Source organism: Canis lupus, chromosome 4 (assembly GCF_011100685.1).
Source record: "Canis lupus familiaris isolate Mischka breed German Shepherd chromosome 4, alternate assembly UU_Cfam_GSD_1.0, whole genome shotgun sequence".
Classification (NCBI taxonomy): domain Eukaryota; kingdom Metazoa; phylum Chordata; class Mammalia; order Carnivora; family Canidae; genus Canis; species Canis lupus.
The window spans coordinates 21173519-21196520 of record NC_049225.1 but is presented as its reverse complement, the minus strand read 5'-3'; the positions used below and the strand labels follow the sequence as shown (position 1 = coordinate 21196520).

At 48.5% G+C, this 23002-nt stretch overlaps 1 protein-coding gene across 5 annotated transcripts in view; it reads right to left on the bottom strand.

Annotated features, from left to right (window-relative positions):
• The window catches only part of HK1 (hexokinase 1), a 120083-nt gene that overhangs the window by 39662 nt on the left and 57419 nt on the right, over nt 1-23002 (bottom strand). For 4 of the 5 annotated variants that reach the window (XM_038534166.1, XM_038534168.1, XM_038534167.1 and 1 more), the window contains one exon: nt 8980-9142. In XM_038534166.1, the coding sequence (XP_038390094.1) occupies nt 8980-9142 (163 nt within the window). Of the gene's footprint in view, nt 1-8979; nt 9143-16240; nt 16503-23002 lie in introns of those variants that run through there. The other variant, XM_038534165.1, reaches the window with a different exon arrangement.

The following is a 23002-nucleotide window of genomic DNA, read 5'->3' as shown; positions in this document are numbered from 1 at the left end:
ACAAAGCAGTGCTGCTGCTGCTGGTTGACTGATTTTTTAAATAACAGCTTTATCAAGAAATTATTCATGTATTATACAATTCATCCCCATTTATTTTTTTAAGGTTATTTTCATTTCAGTTCATTACAATTCATCCATTTTAAAGTGTAGAATTCAGTGTTGTTTTTCTTTTTTAGGATATTTACAGAGTTGTGCAACCATCACCACTACCTAATTTTAGAACACTTTCAGCATCCTGAAAAGAAACTCCATACCCACTTCCCGGCAACCCCTCTTATCCACCAACCACCACAAACCTACTGTCTATCTCTACAGATGTTCCTACTCTGGACGTTTCATATCAATGGACTCACACAGTAGGTGGGCTATTGCAGATCGCTTCTTTCATCTACTATACCTGAAGTTTTCAAGGTGAATCTATGTTGTGGCACATATTAGCATCTCAGCCCTTTCTATGACCAAATTATATTCTATTCCATGAATATGCCACATGATGCCACTGGTTTTAAAGTGCTTCTATGGTCCAAAGGAAACAGACCCAGGGAGAATGCTGGGAAGCAGGTGTCACAAATTTGTAGGAAATTCTGCCCCTGACTGTGTGGTTTGTTCAAATCAGTTCAGAGGATTTTTTTGGTATGGGGCGCTTTTTTAAAGATTTTATTTTTAAGGGATGCCTGAGTGGCTCAGTGGTTGAGTGTCTGCCTTCAGCTCAGGGCGTGATTCTAGAGTCCTAGGATCGAGTCCCACATCGGGCTCCCCGCACAGAGCCTGCTTTTCTTTCTGCCTATGTCTCTTCCTCTCTCTCTCTCTGTGTCTCTCATGAATAAATAAATAAAATCTTTAAAAAAAAAAAAGATTTCATTTTTAAGTAATCTCTACTACCGAGCATGGGGCTCAAACAAACCCAAGATCAAGAATCCATGTTCAACTACTGACTGAGCCAGCCAGCCAGCCACCCCAGTTTTCTTAGAGTTCCCATCAGAACCCTAATCTCCATGGTGCTTACTGCTACCCAGTTAAAAAACTGAATCTGGTATGAGGGAGGTGGCATCCTCTCAGGAGGAAGAATTACTTAGAAATCAAAAGTACTTTTCTTTTTAAAGATTTTATTATTTATTTGAGAGAGAGAACACGAGTAGACCTAAGGGCAGAGGGAAAGGGAGAAGTAGACTCCCTGCTGAGCAGGGAGCCCGACATGGGGCTCAATTCCAGGACCTCAAGATCATGACCTGAGCAGAAGACAGATGCTCAACCAACTGAGCCACCTAGGAGCCCCTGAAACTCACTTTATTTTACCACCAACTAACTTTCACTGAGCCTCCGTGCACTCTGTATGAATGGAATCACAGTTGATAAGTGCTTCATACACATCATTTTATTTTTAACACTCTCAACCTTATGCAGTAGGTACTGTTGTGATCCCCATTTTGCAGGTAAACAAGTGAAGGATGGGAGGGGTTAGGTGACTAGCCCAAGCATACAACCTCAGTGGCAGAGCCTGAGTGTGAATCCAAAGCTCAAACTCAAACTGCCTGCAGAACAGACCTCATGAACGAGGGTCCCCAAGGGTAGCAGTGGAGTGAGACTTTAGTGCAACCAGAATGGCAGGCTTTCATTCCGGGGTTCCTCAATACCCACCCATGACTCTTTGCAGCTCTTGGCTTTGTTCTGCTTTGTTCTCCAGTGAAGACAACGAAAACTCAATAGGGCAAACAATTCTAAGCCACTTGTGAGTATTAACAGGCACCAAAGCAAATACCGTGCTAGCATGAAATTATGGGTACTTTTTGTTTTGTTTTGATGTCTTTACTTAATTAACTTTTTACTGTTTTAATGTCTAAATAAACATTTATTTTTTTTCATGCTTTACACCAACTTTACATCATAACTTAAAAACACACACACACACAAAAAATGACCAATTTGTCAGTTGCCAGCCTGGTCAGAAATCTCATTTTCGGCTCAGTGGTTGAGCGTATGCCCTCAGCCCAGGACCTGATCCTGGACACCCAGGATCAAGTCCCACATCGGACTCCCTGCATGGAGCCTGCTTCTCCCTCTGCCTGTGTCTCTGCCTCTCTCTGCCTCTCTCTGTCTCTCTCTCTCTCTCTGTCTCTCATGAATAAATAAATAAAATCTCTAGAAAAAAAAAAGAAGTCTCATTTTCAGTTGAATCAAAGGTCTAAGTGAAAGAAGGTTCTTGAGCTCAAATTCCAGGCATCTGCAGGGAAGCTGCTGTGTATTGGTGTCAGCACTGACACAGATCAAGTGAAAGCCTTCAGCCTCTGAGGCAGGAGGGGAGTCAGGTCACAGGCAGCACCTCTGCAGGACTCAGGCCTAAAATTTTTCAAGCAGCAGAAGTGAAAGTGACCTCAGCTGCTAATAATGGGAGGAATCTGGCCTTAGGATACATGGGGCCGGCCTCATTTCTGCAACTCTACAAAGGCCCATGCCCCATCCGGGCCTCCCACTGCAGCCTGTCCACTCCAGCTCTCCACTGCTCCTTCCTTCAACAAGTTTAGGGTCCCAAGAAGTTAGGGTCAGAAACGGCAACCAGAAAGGGTGACTTTGGGATGTCAGGACAACACTAAATACTGGACATTCCCTATACCTGCAGGTGGGAGTCAACAGATTTGAGGGGTGCCTGTCCCAGAAGGCAGTTTATAAGGAGTCACTGTCAAGCCCAGTGCAGTTCCCAAACCTACCCTGAGCAGTGACCCTGGTTCCAGGGTGTGTTTGAGATTGCTAAAGGAAATGGCAGCTGGCACCTCTTTCTGTAAATCACATTTGCAGCTCAGGAGACATGGGACAAATACCAACTCATCTTCTTGGTTTATGGATAAGGAGGCTCCAGCCAATCTAGCTGAATGACTTGCTCGTGGTTATACCTTTGGCACAGCCAGAGCCCCTCTCTTTTCTTAGTGGCTCACATACTTGCAAATATCGTGATGCGCATTCTCTTCTGTGTGTATGTATGTGCCTTATCTTCCCCAGTTGGATGACAAGCAACTTGAAAGTGACTGCTTACTTCCTTCTCCTCATGCTAAGTCTTGCACACAGCAGGGAATCGGTGTTTACTGCTCGTTCAAGAGAACTGTCCGGGTCAAATGCCTGTCCGTCTAGTACTATTCTCTGCCCAGCAGAAGCCACTGAGGAATGACTTCTGGTAGAGCAAAAAGATTTCCAGTAAACCTTGCTGGCTGTCTAGCATCTCTTTAGATAACTATCCTCCCCATTTTTCATCTCAGGTCATGGGTAAACTGTCGCTCTAGCGCGACCAATGTGGGACCCAGGTGCATGATCCAGGAGCATCCAGAGTCACCTATCCTGGCCATCACAACTGGTTCAGGATGGGCACATGACCCAAGTCAGCCAATCATCACCCCCTCCAACACCATCACTGGGATCACTAGCACGGAGGCGGGGGCAGGGAGGGCAGACCTTTGTCACCATATGGAAGACGTGGCCTTTGAATGCAGCCAACACACAGACTACAAGAATAAGAGATGGGTGAGTCCCAGGATACAGAAGCCAACTTACAACTAGATTTCCCAGTTATATGAACCTAAAATTTTACTTTTTGCTTACACAAATTTGAGTTAGATTTCTTTCAACTATAGCCAGAAGGCTCCTAAATTCAATATTCTTTATTAGGGAAGGAAGCCCCCATTACCTACTTGCCCTCCATAACAAAGTGCGTCTATTTTATCTCTGGTTGGTTCACCAGTTAGAGCCATGGTGTCCCGTCACCCCATTGCAGAGGCACCAGAGCCACAGCCGTCTGTGGGCTCCTCCACATTTTGTGGGGTATTAGGGTGGGAGTGAGACAGCCTGCACTTGCTTTTCCCTTTTTTCTGCCTCCTTCTCCTGTGACATCACAGAGATGCCAGTGAATTCTGAAAAATTCTCAATCATTTTTCCCCAGGGCTAGACCTACATGTTTAGGCCTGATGTTGGGCATCCTCTGACTGGCTGTATCAGCCGGGAAGGGCCTTCCCAAAGAATTCTTACAAAGTTAGCTATTAGATGACACTAGTGTTAAGGAGAAGAAGGACCACTGTAACTCTCACGGTGGTCTGCACTTTCCAAAGCACTTTCATTTGATCTTCTTGCAGCCTTGTGAGGCAGAGAAAGTAGGGTTGAGAATCCATTTTACAGATGAGGAAATGGAGACATATGGAGTTAAGTGACACCACCAAGGTCAGTCAAGTAAGAAGCAGCTGAGCCAGAGATTAATCCAGTGTTCTGTGTTTGGGTTTTTTTCCCCTCTTTTTAATGTCAAGTTCAGCCTCTTTTTTTATAGCATTGGGCTTCCCTCCAACTACCTCTTCAAATCTTTGGCCCCAACCTTCCTTCCTGCTCCTGCTGTCTCCTACTTGCAACTTCCCACATTTCCCATTTCTACCGAAGCCAGGAGAACCACTCTTCCAGAGAAGGCTCATTAAGCAAAACACCTGAAGGGCCCCTGGCAACTCTCCACTTTATGATGACTGCCATTATTCACAGCAAATAATGGAAAGCAAACACAGGGACAGATGTCTTTCTTAAGTCCAGGTCGGCACTAGATGGAACACAGGGCAAACAGAAACCCCGCCTTCAGGAAATGCCTACCTTTGCCCTGCTCAATGAATTGATTTTGTGCATGAGATACAAAGGCTTTCCTTCCATGTCTGCAAACCAGCTACTTGATGACAGTTCTACACCTTCATCAAAAACCCAACAAGAGAGGAAAAAATAAAACAAGACGAAATAAGAAAAGGAGACAAACCTTAAGAGACTCTTAATCATAGGAAACACACTGAGGGTCGCAGGAGGGGTGGGGGTTGGGGGGACAGGGTAACTATGTGATGGGTATTAAAGGAGGGCACATGATGTAATGAGCACTGGGTGTTCTATGTAACTGATGAATCACTGAACTCTCCCTCTGAAACTAATAATATACTATAGGTTAATTAAATGAATTTTTTTTAAAAAAATTTTAAAGGGAAAAAAAAACCCAACCAGAACAAGAGACATGCATATTTCATAGATGGAAAGAATTTTTGAGATAATCCAATCATCTTCCCAGATAAGGATACAGAGAAAGATAAGAGATCAGCCCAAATGCTATGGGAAAAGGCAGAATTTCTTTCCTTTGAAAATAACACTATGTATATTTGAGGTCCCCAAAATGAACTGAACATACCACAAATCAAATATTTTCCAACTTTTCCTATGGGTAAGGTGCATGCTCAGAACCATGGGGCAGAAACAGTGAGATATTCATTTCAATTTACCCTCAAAACCCTTGCAATCTAATTTGTATTTCCAATTCCCTTACTGATAAATGAGAAGAAGAGAAAAAAGGGGAGGTTGCACAAACAAGATGCAGAGTGAGCCAGGTCTTCTGAGGGAAGCCAGATGCAGATGACCAGCTATCCCTGGAGATGGGCAGCTCTGAAAGGGGACCTTCTATTTAGCCAAGTCACCAAAGTAAAAAGGCTTTGATATCTTCCTTCTTTTATTTATTATTCATACCTTTCCTACTCCAAAAAGGATATGCAGCAGCTAAAAGCCACTTTAGGGTTTTTTAAAAAAAATTAATGTATAGATTACCGAAGAACAATTAAAGAAAAATCGTTGCCCATAAAAAATGTCCAAAGAGAGGGGGAAAAATAATAAAAATGTACTGATACACTTCCAATAAATCAGTAGAGTTTCAAAACTCTTGAGTCCGGCCCCCCGGGTCAAGGTCAGCAGGAAAGGAAAGGTTTGTTTCTCCCTCTAACTCCGAAATCACATGGCCCTTAACTTAACAGCAATCATCCCTCCACCAAGCTAAGTCCAAAGAGCTGAGTCCTGAGTCCAACGTATCCCTCAGTGGTTTGGGATTACCACTAATTCTGTCACTGACTAATTATACAGTTAAAGCAGTGATTAACATTTAAAAAGGGAACAGCACCACAGTTTACCAGGCCTGAATTCTGACTACTCCAGGGGACCTCGCAGTTCTCCACTAATAAAGGAGTGCAGGGGACCTGAAGTTGGAGGCACTCCTGTCACGACCGGCCGACAGGGCAGGGGGTGGACTGGGGTCGGGGATGTGAAGCCTTGGCATCAATGTCAATGCCTGCACGGGACTGTAGGGTCCATTCCAAATGGAGTGTGGGTGCCAGGGCACATGAACTGAGCCCAGCCATGAATATTAGGAACAGTTATAGGGAGCAAGCCTATAGGGTGTGTTAGGGTTGCACTGTGTCCCCCAAAAAGATATACTGAAGTCCTCACCCTTGGGACCAGTAAACCTGACCTTATTTGGAAACAAGGTCTTTGCAGATGTAATCAGGTTAAGATGAGCCCTTAGTGTGGAGCCGAATCTGATTAGGTCCCTGCAAGAGGGAAATGCCCTATAATGACAAAGGCAGAGACTGGAGACATGCAGCTGGCAAGCCAAGCAGCACCAAGGGCTGCCCACCACCACCGGAAGCCAGGAAAGACACGGGCAGGGCTGGGTGCCAAGTGCAAATGGGCAGACCCCGGCACCGCACAGGAAGGGGGTCCCTCAACTTCTGGGCTTTGGTTCCATCTCCTCATCTTCCTTCTGTTCACACCACTCTGTGCTCCTCAGAGGCCCTAAATATTTGGCTGTATCCATACTGGAGAGAATAGAGAGGCTCAAAAGGAGGCGTGGAGCCCAGGCTGCTGGCTCTCGTTCCACCAACCCCAGGACAGCATTCCCCGGCATGGCATGTTAGTCACCACAGATGTCATCACTCTGAAGACACCAAGGATCGTCGGACACATCATTATTTTACATACCTCAGAGAAAGAACGAACGCTGCCTGCTACAATTTTAAGATGCAATGATAGCACGATGCATTGCTGATTTCAGAGACATTCAAACTAAAAAGTGTCTCAAAATGGATGAAGTAGGTAAGAAAAGATCAAAGGTCAGGGGAAAAGGCAGGTAAGCCAGGTTAAACGATTTCTTTTCTGCAGGACAGCTCGGTGCCTAGATAGAGTGTCTTGGCATCTGTTGTGAATGTCTGGGAGAGGGCTGCAGAGTGTTTTTCTCCAGTGAGTCTAAATTCTGAGCCTTATTTTGAAAAGGAGCTGAGAGGGGTAAATGGCTAGATTACTGACATAGTAACATCACACTTAGAGAGCCTCAACTCTGCAAATGGTTTCTGAAAGAGTAAAGGAGAGCACCCCCTGCTAACATATGGTCCTGGCGTGACATATGGTCCTTGGACACATTAGCCCTGGGCCAGTCACACAGGATCAGGTGCCCCGCGGGCATCAGGTATCCCTCTGAGCTCTCCCAAGCAAAGCCAGAGCAGGGGCCCTCCGAGGGCCGCCCACACCCACATTACCGCCCATTCCTCCTCTTTTAGCTGGAAGCAGGCCCAGCCATGCCTCTCTGACAGAACTCTGCTAATCCTGGAGAAGCTCAATGCTCCTGGATGTGGGTGCTATCCAGAGCTGGGAGAAAGCAGGAGTGAACCACAAAGCCAGAGATATCAGGACAAAACCCAGGACATACCACCATCCCATCACTCTGATGACCAGAATTAGTCATTATTAAAAAGTTAAAACTGCTGGTAACCAGCACCTCAAAGAAAACAAAAGGATGGAGGTGGAATAGGTTTCCAATAGCCAATGTCCACATGATACAAACCACACGTGTGTGGCCAACAAAGCCAACAGAGCCAATGCCCTTTGTTAGCACCCAAATCTCACTGGGGACTCCTAAAGAGCACTGTAGGTCCAGCAGGCCTTTCCCACCATGGCCAGTCTCTCTCCAACAAGCTGTGCCCTTACCCATCCTTTGTGAACACCAACAGTTTTCCTGACATCCATTTTGCAGGCTGTGTACCAGATGCTCCAAATCGAGGCTTGAAACAAGCCTCCAGAGCAGGGAAGAAACAGCAGACATGTATGAGGGCCATCCTCTCAGGGTGTGGACTCCCAGCCTCTAGAGAAACTGGACTTCCCCATAATCTCTCTCCTTCTCGCACACGCAGCAGATGAACCCCAGTCTAGAGCACAGAACACCCCTCCAAGCAGGATTCCTGGAAGTGTGCCAAGCTGGGGCTGGTACAGCAACTGCCCCCAAAAACTACTAGCTGCGGGTCAGCCCAACAGAATGGCCTCCACGGAGTGTGCTGAGCTGTGTCCTCTCAGCCTCCACTCTGCCAAGTGCAGGAGCTCAGCCCACTCCTCTGAGGAAGGGGTACTGACACTCCATGGGGAGCCCCCAACTCCCCTTTGTGGAGCATGAGCTACACAGATGCATGCTGACAAGAGATTTTTTTTTCTCCATTTCAACCTCCCTTCACCATTCCTCTGCTTTAGGGGCTACTTTCATTTAGCATCTGTAAAATTTTTTTACATGGGAACTTGAATCTCCCCTCTGAGTCCAATATCTAGCTGGCCACTGGGATTGCTACTTATCTGAAGGGAGGTCTTAGTGTCCTTGATGAAGAGATTTTCCTAAAATGAACTCTTCATTTGTTCTGGAGCCTTTCACGTTCTAGAGACATAAGGGCAACCCACACGGCATCTGTAAGGGCCATACACACTCCCTTTCTTATCATTAACCACTAGACAGTCAGTCCAATGAGAGCAGAATAGCCTTGTCCAACCAAAGTATCTCTAGTGCCTGGCACACATTAGATGGATGGATGGATGGATGGATGGATGAAGGATGGATGGGTGGGTGGGTGGATGGAAGGATGAAGGATGGATGGGTGGGTGGGTGGATGGAAGGATGAAGGATGGATGGGTGGATGGATGGATAAAGGATGGATGGGTGGGTGGGTGGATGGATGGATAAAGGATGGATGGGTGGGTGGGTGGATGGAAGGATGAAGGATGGATGGATGGATGGATGGATGAGTGGAGGAGTTAAGGAATAAATGAACAAATGAAAGAAAGTTGGAAGGACATTTTCACAAAGAATTCAGCTCTCAGAGCCCAATCTCTGGGTGAGAGACTCACCTGAACCATCAGGAATGGACCTTACAAATGTTGGCAACATCTTGACTGTGGCTGTTGGATTAAAATCTCGGGAGAGGCCATTCTTCATCTCCTTCTTGAAACGAGTCATGATGTCTATCAGAGTTTCATCGGAGAGCCGCATGGCATAGAGATACTTGTCAATCTAGGGTAAGGATAAGAAGGAAAGAGAGTGAGGCCAAGCCTGAAGAAGGTCGTTTCAGCTTGAGTCTAGCCGGGGAGGGACAGGACAGGGTGAGGTACCCGCCTGTCTAGGACAGTCCAGCTCCCACAAACTCCGATACACCACATGATGGGCAGTCATACAATGCCATGGGCCACGTCCCTCAAAGCAGTCTTGCAAATGCTCTGAGTCCCAGTTCTTCCTGTAAAACTAGGTAGCTCCAAGTCACTTCCAATCCTCCAATGTCACATGGAAGTTGCCTTTTTGACCCCGAGCACATGCCAGAGGTGCCCTAGCCTTGCACATGACTCGTTTCCTCTGTGAGAAGTGGCTGGCTCATCCTCAAATGGATGGCAGTGTCACCAAGGTTAAGAACAAGGGTGCCAGAGCTGGCCATGGTGGGGTGGGGGGTTCAAATCCCAGCACCATCACTTAACAGCTGTGTGAATTTCAGTTTCCTCAATTGAGAAACTGACACAATAAATAGGACCTAATTCACAGATGGCAATTTTAAGACCTGATGGAATGCAGAAGTCCTTAGAACACAGAAAGTGCTCAATAAACATCAGCTATTAGTATTAACGTGAGACAGTGGTGCTGGTGGGTTTCCTCGGGCCTGATTTCTAGGTAGGTGGAAACAGTGGCCAAAGGGCTGGAATTCTACAGGATGTTGGGTGGCAGGCCCAGAGCAGGGACTACTTCAACCCCACCATCCCCACGGGCCAGGGCCGGCATGCCCATACTTCCAAGCCATTCCAAGTACTCATCCAATCCGCTGCTCTTCCTGGGCGCTCCCCATTTTCCTCAAGGTACCAAGGCTCCTAACCTCAGACCCCCTAGGTTGTTACTGGCCATTCTTCCTTCATAGTATCTGCCCATTGAGTCTCTCAGAAAGAACTTATTGGGCACCTACTGTGTACCCAGCTCTAAGTCACCTTGTCTCACTCGCCATTCATTCTTTTTGCTCCTCTTTGGCTTAGGAAGCCCTGACAGCCATGTGCCTGGATTTCTCATTCCTGATTCCTGATTCCTCTACTGTAATGGTTTTCCATGTTCAATCTCTCTCCCTTCCTACCCATCCGGTACATCACCACCACATTCACCTTCTTAAAGTACGACCCTGGTCAATGCTTTCCCTTGCTCAAAGCCTTGCCATGTCTTCCATGCCTGAGGCACCGACACTCTCCAGGTATGGCTTTGTGCTCTCTGAACTCGGGCCTAAACACCTCTACCATTCTTGATGGGTGCCTGGGCTTTCCCACAGAAAAGCCTTTCCTTCTCTTCCCAGCTATCCAAACGTCCCCTACCCTTCGAGGTTCAGATCCGATCTCACCTCCTTCTGCAGATGCCAGAGCTCCTCCGGCTGGAAACGACCCCTCCCTTAGCACTGATCTCCCCACACAAAATAACCTGATCATAGCTTTCTGTACCCGTCACCTTTACCGTGTCTGCTCTGTTCACCTTGAACTGCCAGTGCCTTGCACGCAGCCTTGCACACAGAAGGCTCCCGTGGATGGAGAGACAGATTTATGACCCAATGAAGCCAAAAAGACCTTGATGCTTATTTGCTTCTGAGAATGGCATCTCGTGTTCACACTGCAGGGTGGCTGGAAATGTCCTGACTCAAGGACACAGAGTCCCCAGCCCTAGGTCATTTCTGCATATTTGGGGCCTGGGCAGCCTTCTCACTCTGGTCTCCATGCCCTGTGCTCCCCCAGGCACTGCCTGTGTCCTGCCTCATGAATAATCAGCACATTGGCAGGAGTCCCCCAGTGTCCTCTGTGGCCAGAGACAACCCTGCCCCCACCCCTAAACTCTTCTACCATGACCACCTTTTCCCTTCCCTTTCGTGATAAAGCAATGCAGAGAAGGGCAATCAGAAACCACCAAGAGCTAAAGTAGACATTGCCAGAATCACGGCCCCAGGAGAAGACACGCTCTGTTCTACCCCCAAGACTGGCACCAGATCAGCAGAACTTGCTGTCATGGTGCCCACAGTCTGGTGGGGGGGAGGCAGTCACGATACAAGTGTGTGTGAGCAGCCACAGGAGCAGGAGTCTACTGAGAAGGCTTCCCGGAGGCGTGATGTCGGAGTGTGCATCCAGGCACAATCAAAAGCATGTGTGAAGGCCAAAGGCAAGGGAGGGGGTGGTCTGAGGAAGAACGGAAAGAAATTCAATACAGATCAAGCACAGTGTGAGGCAACTAGAAAGAGTGTGAGGAACTAAACTGTGCAGGACCTCATAAAGCACATGAACAAATTTAGACTTGATCTCAAAACACAGTGAGCCTTGGGATGACTTTAACAAGTATTCAACAATGAGATTTGTGTTTCAGAGAGATCGACTGTCGGCGAGAGAATGGGTGAGCGGGAGCAGGACTATGCAATAATCAATAATCACCACACTGCTACCCTAGCACTTGGGACACGTTCCCACTGTCACATTCCCCACCCCACCTTACATATGTCTATCTCCTCTGATAAAACATGAGTTCCCTAGGGAAAAGAACTCACCTGGTTGCCTGGCACAAAAGAGGAATTTAACTCATACCAAATGCTAGAATACTAGTTGATATTTATCTTACGGCTCACAGTATACGGAGTGCTTTCATATCCAGTATGTCATTTAACCTTCAAAAGAACCCAATCAGGGACACATTCTTGCTCCCCATCTTACAGATGAGGGTGCAAAAAGCAAAGTGATTAGTAGTTCAAAGACAGGGCCAAGAGAGTCAGGTCTCATACCTGCAAGTCTAACACTGCTCCCTATAAACGTCCCCATCCCTTGGGGAAGGCCAGTTCCCCTATTCTGTGGAAGGCAAGCCCAAGCTAAGCTGCTGTGGTTTTCCAGCTGGACAGGAAGAAGCTTCTAGAAAAGGCAAGGCTCTCTGCAGCTCCACAGCCATCCTGCCTCCAGACTCAAGGTACAGGTTAGCACGGGGACACAGATCCGAGAAAAAAAAAAAAAAAAAAAAAAAGAGCCTAGAAGCTCAAAGGAGGAAGCAGGCTAGGGACACAGAAGACACCAGCCCCTAAGCATCTATGGAGAGGGAGTTTTCCTCCTCTGGTTCAAGTTCATGAATCATTATGTGGGACAACTCCTCTTAGAAGAGATGTGGAAATGGGGGCCAAAAAGAAGGTATAAGTTGAGGCTGAGATGGAAGTGAGCCCGAGGCCTCCTGGATCCCATCAGAATGGAAGTAAGCCCAGGGGAACCCTTTCCACCGGTCCTCGGGAGTTCAAGGAGCCTCTGATCCAGCATAAATGCTGGGGCCAGGGGTGGGCTAGCCAGGTACCCACTGCACCACCAGCCAGGTGGCACCCAGTGCAGGACTCAGTGGGTCCAAGCCATGCGGACCAGGCCCCGTTAAGCCATACAGGAAACATTGGTGCAAAGCGCAGGTCAAGAGACACTTGTAGAATATTCCCAGGGACCCAGAGTACTTGGCGCCTCACTGAACAAGGGGCCCCGCTCCCCTTGTTTGGACCAGCCCTGCCTGGCAGCGGGCTGGGCTGCCCTGTCCACCTGGGAAAGCGGAACAGGCCATGGGTGGTGGGAGGGAAGAAGAGTGTCAGGCTAATCACTCCTGCCCAACACATCTCCGTACAGCAACCCCCTGCAAGACACCCAGCAAGACAGCAGCTGTTTCTGCAGTGGGGCCAGAAGCCCGGGAGCAGAGGATGGCAGAGGGATGCAGACCTGAGGAAGGACGACTTCTGGTCTTTGGCGCTTTGGCCAAAATCTATGGTCTTCTCAACTTCTCTATTTCTATCCCCTTTCCACAGCATCTCCACATCCTTCGTCTCCTCCGTCCTCCCTCCCTCCCTCTCACTCACACTTCCACAAACCACTGCTGCTTGGCTGCTCTGGCCCAACCCAGTGCCCAAAGAATCGCTCCTGGGCCTCCACCCCCTTCCTCAACATTCTGGTGACAGGAGGGCACAACACAGCCCATCCTCTGGAGGCTGCAAGCTGTAAGCCTCAGCCTTTGGCATATCTGTCACAGGCCAGAGGCTCCCAGGAATCCGTGACAGGAACCCTCCAGCCCCTGAAGTGCTCCCTCTCACACGCAGTAGCTGACGCACGCGTGAAGGACTCCAGTCAAACTGGGAAGGGAATGGAGAGGTGCCAGGGGCTCCCAGATACCACATAGTGGGCTGGATCCCGCAGTCTCTTGGCCGAGACTGACAAGGACCCCCGTCCCATCTCCAGGCATCTTTCACTGTCCCCTGGAGGGAAGGTGCCCTAATACTGTGCCAACACTTGTCCTGGATGGTCCGTCTTGTAGACCAAGAAAGCCTGGCAGCTCCCAGCAGGTCCAGAAGCTGGACCACAGCAGAAGCAGGAGGGGATGCCAGAAGAGAGAAGGCAGGCTCACCAAGCTCCTCTGGCCCAAAGCTGTCCAGCTAATGAAAGAACCCAGGGGCCCTGCCCTGGGCTAAACCTCAAACATTTCTGGGCCTGACCTCAGCCCCACCTCCTGCTCCCAACAGAACATGTACAAAAAACCAACTCAAGACAGGACATGCCCAAGTGAACAAGCCCTTGTGGCAGGCGGCGCGGTAACCCCCGGTGACCCAGGCATTTTGAGCCCCCGGGGAAGGGGGCAGGCCATGGAAATCTCTGCTTCTGTCCTGCACTCTCCCGCACGACCAAGAACGAGGCCGGCCAGCAGGTGTGACTGGAGGTGCCGGCACAGGCCTTTCAAGTGAACTTGCCAAGTGAGACGCTCTACTTGCAAAGAGAACTGAGGAGCTGGCAGTGGAAGGTTAAGAAAATTCTTGCTTAAGGGACAGAGCAGAGATTTCAACACCAGATTCACTTCTCTTTCTTAGGGGCACTGACTCAGGAGAGAACTGGTCCGGGGTGATTGTCACTTTAATAATAGTTCGCATCTACAGAGGGCCCTGCCCTTCATACGCAGGACTGTCACACATGTTATCTCGTCTGGGTGTTACAGAAAGAGGTGAAATGAGCTTGTGGACGCCAGGGACCGGGCATGAGGCAGGCGCTAACGTTAGCACCCCTTCCACCACCATGACCCGGGTAGGTAGGCAGGAAGGACAACACTATCTCCATTGTATAGTAGAGGAAGCTGAGACCCGTGACTCACAGCAGGTCTCATGGTTTGCTAGTGGCAGCCGGGTCTAGATTCCAGGTCTTCTAAGCCCTTGCGTTGGGCTTCTCCTTACGCATTTCCATGATCTCTCACGTGGTGAAAAGAACGTGGTGAAAAGAACAGGGGACTGTGGATTCAAAGAATGGGGTTCAGGACCTGCCATTTATTAGCTGTGTGACTTTGGACAAGTTACTTAACCTGGCTGAGTCTTGCCTTCCTCACTTTTTTTTTTTTTTTCTTCCTCACTTTTAAAGTGGATGATAATGCTTTCACCTCAGAGAGCTACCTGGAAAATTGTAATACTGTGCCAAGAACAAGGTAAACATCAAATAATGTTTCCCACCTTCCCATCTAAACAACCAAAAGGGAGGCCACCTCCCTCCATGCCTTGGCTAACTGGGAATCACATGTCCCTGACTCCTTTTACCTAGATACCTAGGAGAAATGCACTGATTACCAAACATTATCGACCCATTCTACAGAAGAGGCTGCTAAAGGTAGAACAGCCATATGCCCCAAACCACAGCAACTTAAAGACTCTAACAAAATTCTTCTGAAACATTGTACTGTTTTATTAGGTTGTTTGTTTGTTTAACTAATAGTAAGTCATGGTAACAATAAGCAATATATACTTATTATTAAAAAATTCATCCAATCCATAAATACATGAAAGTAAGAAGTATGAGTTCTTCCCCCAATCTTCCCAGAGAATTCCCGGCTAAGAGCTTTGTAGACTCAGATAGTTTTTCCACCTAAACACTCATACAATACAGAGCTTGCCTTTTTTATTTTGTTTTACAAAAACAGAATAATACCTGGGGGGAGGAGGTGGGAGAGGGGAAAAAAATGGAATCATAATCACTTTATCCTTTGAAATCTTAACCCCAACTTCCTATTTATTTTCTCAAGGACCTGCCTTTAAGACTCGCACCACAGCCATACTGGATTTCCTCAGGACCCTGCCTGGTTCAATGACAAGGCACCGACAGGGTAATGTGGACACCCGTGTCTGCCTCTGGGTTTAATATCCTTAGAGACTTCAGTTTTTCCATCTGTAATGTGGGCATGCTCACACGACCTTGAACTATAAAGGCCTCTCTACTTTGCACAGCACTTTCACATACTGGTCCTCGAACTATCCTATCCAGAGAACCAGGACAGGTGTCATCACTTCTACTGCCCTGAGGAAAAATCAGAGGCCAGAGGGTTTCCTCTAATGGTCAAGGTGACCACTGGTCAGCAAGAGAACTGGGGTAGACACCAAGTCCCCTGGCTCCTGGTCCTGTGCTTCTTCCTCTATAAGCTTCCTTGCTCAGCCCAGAGAGGGAGAACCCAGGCCAGGTTCTTCCTAGACCAGGGAGATGTGGGAATGTGCGTGGCATTAATGCCACAGCCCCATCCACTCTAGAAGCAGCATGGCTCCCTTGCTTCGCAGCAAGGCGTGCCACTCCTCATTCACTCTCCACCAGCCACGAGCTGTCTGACCTATTCTCATCTCCCTTCGCAAAACCCTGGGAGGGAAGCTGAAACCACAGTGGGCCCAAAGGTTATCCCCTGCTGTGGCATGTGGTGGCCTAAGCCCCCTCCTCCTGCCCCTCGGCCAGGGTCCCAGCCCCTCCTCCCCCTGCCAGGCTCCTGGGGGCCCAGCCCCACCTCACTGCTGTGGGGGGCAGCCCAAGGAACCTGGGCTCCAGCCCTGCTCTTGGCACCTGGGAAGGCAGCTCCTGCTCAGCTCCTCGTGGCCACAAGAAGAGAGATTTTTACCCTGCAGGTTCCCCATAGGAGGCATCTTCCAGCACCCGCCCACCTTCCCTCAGGCAGCCTGGGGCCCTACCAATGGTTCTTGACCCCCGAAGGCCCTTTCTCACGGATCCACAGGTCCACTCTGCTGGTTCAGCCCGAAAAGGGCCTCTCCACGCCTCACCCCTTCTTTCTCCCACAGTCCACCTCCAGACTCACCTCCTCCGAGGGGCATGCCATGATCTGCCCCGCCCAACACCAGCTGCTCTTGTCCTCAACATCCCCTCGGCCGTCAGCGTCCACTATGTAGGAATTAATTTGCCCTGGTGGACACATGGCCGTGTCAGAGCCTTTCCCAGGAGCTGCAGCGACACACACATGATCTGTGCCTCCAGCTAGTCTGTGAGCACCAAGGGGACCAGCACCATGCCTTCCAGGCCCTACACGTCCTCTGCCAAGCTCTCGGGGTGTCTTTTTCACTGCCCTGGGTGCCTGCCCTGCTGGGCGGGAAGGCCTCTGGTGACGCCTAGCCAGGGAGGTCTCAGAAGGGTTTGCTGGCTCAGATAAGGACAGAGGATCCTCTTCCCTGAATGGCCCAGCCTGTCTCCCGGACCAGCCCCTCACAACAGCCTCCTGGGGACCCACATGGGGCCAACAGCCTCTCCCTCAGGGACAGAGTGTTCTGGGCGTTCTCTAGTTCTCTAACCACCCTCTCCCCACAACATCTGCATCTCAAGGCTGAGGCCTTGGACACAAAGCCCTACAGATAACCGAGATTCTCCCTCCACTCTTCAGGCCTCCCAGAGACGGCTAAATACCTGGGAGTCACCAGAGGAAATGTGTTTGGGAAAATAAATTCCCCTTCAGAGGCTCCTGAAAGAGGCGTGTGCAAACATCACCAGAGCCAGGAGGATCCCTTCGGCATGTTAAAACATTATCAGGTTCTTTTCCTCAGGCAGCCCAGGGCCCTGATGGGGGTTCTTCACCCTCATCCACTATCTTTATGCAGCTGAACTGGGAGCTCCCTCTCAACGAGCATGGACTGTGCACTACACATTGTTCATACAACACTTCTGTTTACTCACAAAAAATCAGGAGGAAGATGGGATCCCTGTTCTTGATAAGAGACTGTCTGGGGAATGGAGATGTTGAGTATGGACAGGGCTCATGCTGGGCACACCAACCTATCCCGATCCAATCTGCACACTTGCCAGGTGGGCATGCGGGCGCCACCTTACATAGGCCTCCCCATCTGGGGCCATGAAATCAAGTGAAAGGCCCCAAGCACCCTACAACCGTGCAGCTCCAGCTCAAGACTCCAAGCTTGACGCTCCTCCCCTCATTCCCCAGAATCCTCTTGCCAGGAGAACCAAGTAAGGGCCTTGAGGTCATGCCCAAGGTCCTCCTGGCGACCTTCATACCCACTAAGACCCAGTAATAGGCGCTTCCTGGTTGGTGAGAGAGACCAAGCTCTGGCTCAGGATGAGAGCAAAGCTGTCACACTGAACCAGCTCAAAATAAAGGAGGTACCCAGTGGCGTCAAGGGGAATGGAACCACCCTGGAATGTGGCAGGGCAAGAACAACAGGCTTAATTCTCAGCCTTGTGGTGGATGGCTTGGGCTGGGGCCAGCCTCCAGACTCACAGTTCCCAACGTCCCCAAGTACTTCCAGACAAGAGAGAGGAGAGTATCCAAACTGCAGTTTTGCTTTCACTGTGAGACAACCAAACCCTAATGCCATGGGGTGCAAATAGGGCAGTGATGTGAGTAAACCTCAGGCCTCCTCCAGCTGCACTCACCATCCTCCCCATCACCTTGGACAAGTCACTGCCATCAGTAAAACAGCAACAAAGAAAACTGCCCTCTGGCCCTCATACTCGGTGTAGGAGCTCCCTGGCACAGTGGATTACTCTCCCTGGCCATGCATCTCACGGTGCCTATAGGTGTGTCCTGGGTGACCCACAATGACAACACTTGGCATTCATACAGTTCTGTATGCTCTCCAAGTGCTTCAACATCCCTTCTCTAATCGGATAAATGAGCAGACAGCAAGGCAGGAATCATTTACTGCATCTGACAAATAAAGAAACTGAGGCCCAGAAAGCTTGCCGGCCAGCACACACTGCTCAAGCTAGAAGGCTCTGTTGGAGATCATGGATTCCAGCCTCCTGATCTTACAGGTGAGGACAGTAAGGCCCAAGGACCCATTAGAACCCACCACTTTAACTACATAGTGTCTCTGCCCAAACTTTAGCCATAAAATTCATTATCTAGCAGAGCTCTGTTACATATGTCATTTTAAACTTTCTAGTAGCCACATAAAAAAAAAACAGAAGAAATTAATTTTAATAACATTTTATTTAACCCAATATATCCCAAATATTATTCCCACAGGTTAAGCAATGCTTTTAAAATTATTAATGAGCCATTTTACATTATCTTTTTGTCACACAGAGTCTTTGAAATCCTGTGTGTACTTCATACTTAATAGTACATCCCAAAGCAATCAGACTCACCATATTTCAAGTGCCCAGTAGCCATGTGTAGCTAGTGGCTCCTGTTCTGGACAGCAGCTCTAGCATCCCCATTATGGGAGCCTTGGGTGATGGTTTCTACCAAGGGCTACTGCACTTGGAAGTGTACAGCCCTGGACCACGGTCCTAGTTCTGCATGTGTGGCGAGATCTTCCCACGGGTGTCAGACAGACCTGCGGCCCTACCCTGGTCCTACTGCTCTCTGGCCACCAAGATCACATCAATTTCACTTCCTGAGGTTCACCTGCCCCGTATGTAAGACGGAGGAAGAAATGGTTACATCCAAGCTTGCTGGAAGGACTCCACTAAATCAAGCATGTGAAAGTATTTACATAGAACAGAACTTTGCAAAGGTGACGTGGTGCCTTGACAAGGACAGTGGCCTGGGTCTCCTACTCCACCCCTCCCACTCATCCAAAGAGACATCAGAGAAGGCACCAGGAATCACCAGAGGAAAGAGGTCAGATTGAGTAACAGGGCTGGGCAAACCCCAATCAAGGAAACTAGTATTAGAGGTTCTTCTTGAAGGTTAGGCATTGCCCTTGGTGGGGGTCCTCTTTTAAATGCAAACAAGGGTGAGGGTGGAAGACAAATAGAAAGAGTACAGGGAGAAATTTGAAAAAAAGAAAAAAAAAAAAAAAAAAACAGGAAATCCCTACCATTTCACTGTGAAAGACTTTAAGACTTTATTGGGCCAATTTCCTCCCCAAGGGGAGGGAGTTAGTCAACGCTGAGCAAGGGAAGAGAGGCATGGGGTGAGCAAGCAAAGCCAAAGTGCTGGTCATGGGGAGGATGGAGAAGGAGAGAAAAAGGCCTGGGGAATCTGGGGGGGGGGGGGGGGGGGGGGGGGTCCTGTGCCTAGCTCTGTGTCATCCCTCAACTTCCTTGCCTCTGTTTGCCTAAACAACAAAATGGGAGGGTTGGGTGTGGTATGGTGGGAAGAACATGGGTTTCTGAGTCAGGGGACCAGGTAGTGTTCCTGTCCCTATTACTAACGAACTCTGTGGTCTCTGGCAAGTCACTTCACCCCTTGGGGGCCTCATTTTCCTCACTTCTAAATGGGGACGATGCCTTTCTCCAGGTGGATAAAGACAGGGCTCCCCCAGCAATGCTGCTCCTGTGCATACGCCCAAGAGGAATGAAAGCATACATCCACACAGGAAAAACATGCACACAAATGTTCACAGCAACATTATTCCCAAGTGGAAATAACCCCAATGTCCATCAACTGACAAATCCATAAACATACAGTGGTACACCGATACAACTATTATTCTGCTACAGCATGGATGAACCTTGAAAATACGATGCTCAGTGAAAAGCCAGACATAAAGGCCACATATTGTATGATTCTATTTATATGAAATGTCCAGAAGAGGTAAATCCATTGAAAGAAGAAGAAGAAGAAGAAGAAGAAGAAGGAGGAGGAGGAGGAGGAGGAGGAGGAGGAGGAGGAGGAGGAGGAGGAAGCAAGCAAGCAGATTAGTAGATTCCAGGGGCTGGGGGGAGGGTGAGATGGGGAGTGTCTGCTTAATGGGAATGGGGTTTTTTTGGGGGGTGATGAAAATGTTCTGGAATTAGATGGTGGTAATGGTTGCACAACCTTGTGAACTACTTAAAGCCACTTTGTACATTTTAAAATGGGGAGTTTTACAGAAGTATTATACCTCAACTGAAAAAATAACAGGGCTCTGTCATTAGATTTGATGGGTCTGAATGCTGGCTCTTCTGTTTCCTATCTGAGCCTCAGGGTCTTTACCCAAAAGCGATCATACCAGAACCCCCCCTCACAGAGGCATCGTGGGGATATAATGCCTTCGGCAGTCCCCAGCAGTGAGTGTGACAGGCATTCCATGTTGGCTTCCATTAGTATTACTACTGATGATGAAATGAGGCCTGTGTTAGGAAAAAGACAGGTCCCCTAGTCTGCATTCAATGCGCCCTCCCCTCCAAGGTCCCCTCCAGGTATCGGCGTCTGTGGCCTGTAACCAAGCCTGGAATCAGATGAACACGATCAGACATTTTCTGTCCCTGAGCAGGGAGAGCGGTTTGCAAAGGGCTGGGCTGCACACTGCATCATTTCAGTTTTCCTGCCGTGGGGCACGGCCACCCTCTTCTTTTACGGCAGATAGTCTGAGAGAGGCTGCGGGCCGGAGTGTCCTCTAACAGAGCCTGGCACATTTAGGAGACTGATAAGCCAGCCTGCGGCTGGGTCAGCTCCACCCAGGAAGGGAGAGGGCAGGCGGGCAGAAGCACGTGTGCATCTTTAATTCCCAGAAAAGTTCAACGGATTCCCACACACGGGAGCACGAGGGGCCACAAAGAGCCCTCCCCACCTTTCCCTGCACCTGGCTCCCCCTCCTTGGCCCAGCGGCAGTAGTCAATGGGGCTGGCGCCACTCACAGTGAGAGCTGTCGACCTCACTCAGTGAAGCTTTGCAACAAGGGCTCCGCTTGATAAGGTAAACTAGGAAATAGCTAATTTTAAGCTGCTGCTTGAGTGCTGTAAAGTGAATGGAAATGACTGGGAAGAAACAGACTCTTTAAAAATCATCTACTAAAACATGTTACAGGTTGGACCATACCAGGGATTGGTGTGGAACAGGAGGAACTTGTACAAACTTCTGAGTGGCAGGATCTCCGGGGATGGCAATCTGACAAAATCTTGAAAATGGGAAGATGCACACACTCCTCCACCCAGCAGTTCCATCCCAGATATACGGCCCAGAGCCCGGGGAACCGCGTGAGAAAAATCACTGTGGCACCGTTTGCAGTGTCAAACAGTAGAAACCCAAATCCCCATCAAAAGAATAGATAAGGGGCACCCTGGGTGGCTCAGTCAGTTGAATGTCTGACTTTGGCTCAGGTCATGATCTCAGGGTCCTGGGATGGAGCCCCAAGTTGGGCTTCCTGCTCAGTGGGGAGTCTGCTTCTCCCCCTCCTTCTGCCTACCCCGCCACACTCTCTCTCTAGCTCCCTCTCAAATAAATAAAATCTTTTAAAAAATACATAAAGTATAAATTGTGAGGTATTCACACAATGTGAGAGCAAGCGGCAGTTTAAATCGATGAAACAGAGATATATGGATCAATATGGAAAAATCCCAAATATAAAAGGCTGAAGTAGAAAAGACAAGTTGTAGAAGGGTACACAGAGTACAGCATCATTTACAAAAGCTTAAAACCACATAAAGGAACACTACATACCGTTTATGGATATATGCTATGTAATAAAGGCATAAAAACATGCACAGAAATGATAAACATCAAAATCAGGACAGGGATGCTCTCTAAAGGGGAAACAGAATGGGATAGAAGATGGGAATGCAGGGCTTTCAGTCGAATCTCTAATGTAATTGTAACTGTGTCTGTAACTTCTCAAGCTCAGTGATGGGTACACAGGTGTTTGTCATGTTAATCTCAATCTCATTCTTAGGCATCCTCAAATATTTTTTTTTTTTTATGATAGTCACACAGAGAGAGAGAGAGGCAGAGACACAGGCAGAGGGAGAAGCAGGCTCCATGCACCGGGAGCCCGACGTGGGATTCGATCCCAGGTCTCCAGGATCGCGCCCTGGGCCAAAGGCAGGCGCTAAATGCTGTGCCACCCAGGGATCCCATCCTCAAATATTTCATAATAAAATTTGACTCCTACGTGTTGACTTGTGGGAGAGAGAATTAAACTACAGATTCCAAGTTAAATCATTAATATCAACAAAGACAGATTTTTCTCCTAGAGGAAAGAAGCAGAGGGAGTAAGTAAAAATAGCCCGCCGGACCCCATTCCGGATTTTCTTAAGACCTTGAGAAAAGCATGTCTCCCTCCATTGGACCTCCAGTCCCTGTTTCTAAATGAGGAATAAAATCCCTGCCTTGGGTCAGCAGCACACAGGGCAGGAGGCAGGACTGCAAGGGGGAGGTGTTGCTCTGGGACACTCAAGGGATAATAATACCTCCTGTCCTGACATCCTCATGCAGGTTTTTGAAAGATGAAATGAAGGCATACACACAAGCATGTTAGCATACTTGTATGTATTATCAGATAGATAGACACACAATTGATACCTGACATGACTGCCATAAAGTGTTCTGGGATGCTCAGATAACAAGCCATTAAAGAGAAAACAAAACTACATTTTGAGAACTATCCATCTGACTCTCCCTCACAAAGTTTCTAAGTATAATATTCCCATGTGTACACCTAGAGCCTGGCCTTAAGCCATTCCTAAACCAGTGATTTCCCACCCACGATCTGACCACTGGCCCCTAAATGCTCTCACAGCATTCTGTGCTTTGCACTTATCGTAAGCCAGCGAACCATTACTTATGTTCCAGGAGAACAGGGATCATTTCTACCAAGTTTATAGTTGTCACCCCAGCCTAGCATAGGACTCAAAATAATAAAGGACTTAAAGGTTTTCCAAAGAAACTATTGAGTTCCCATGACCA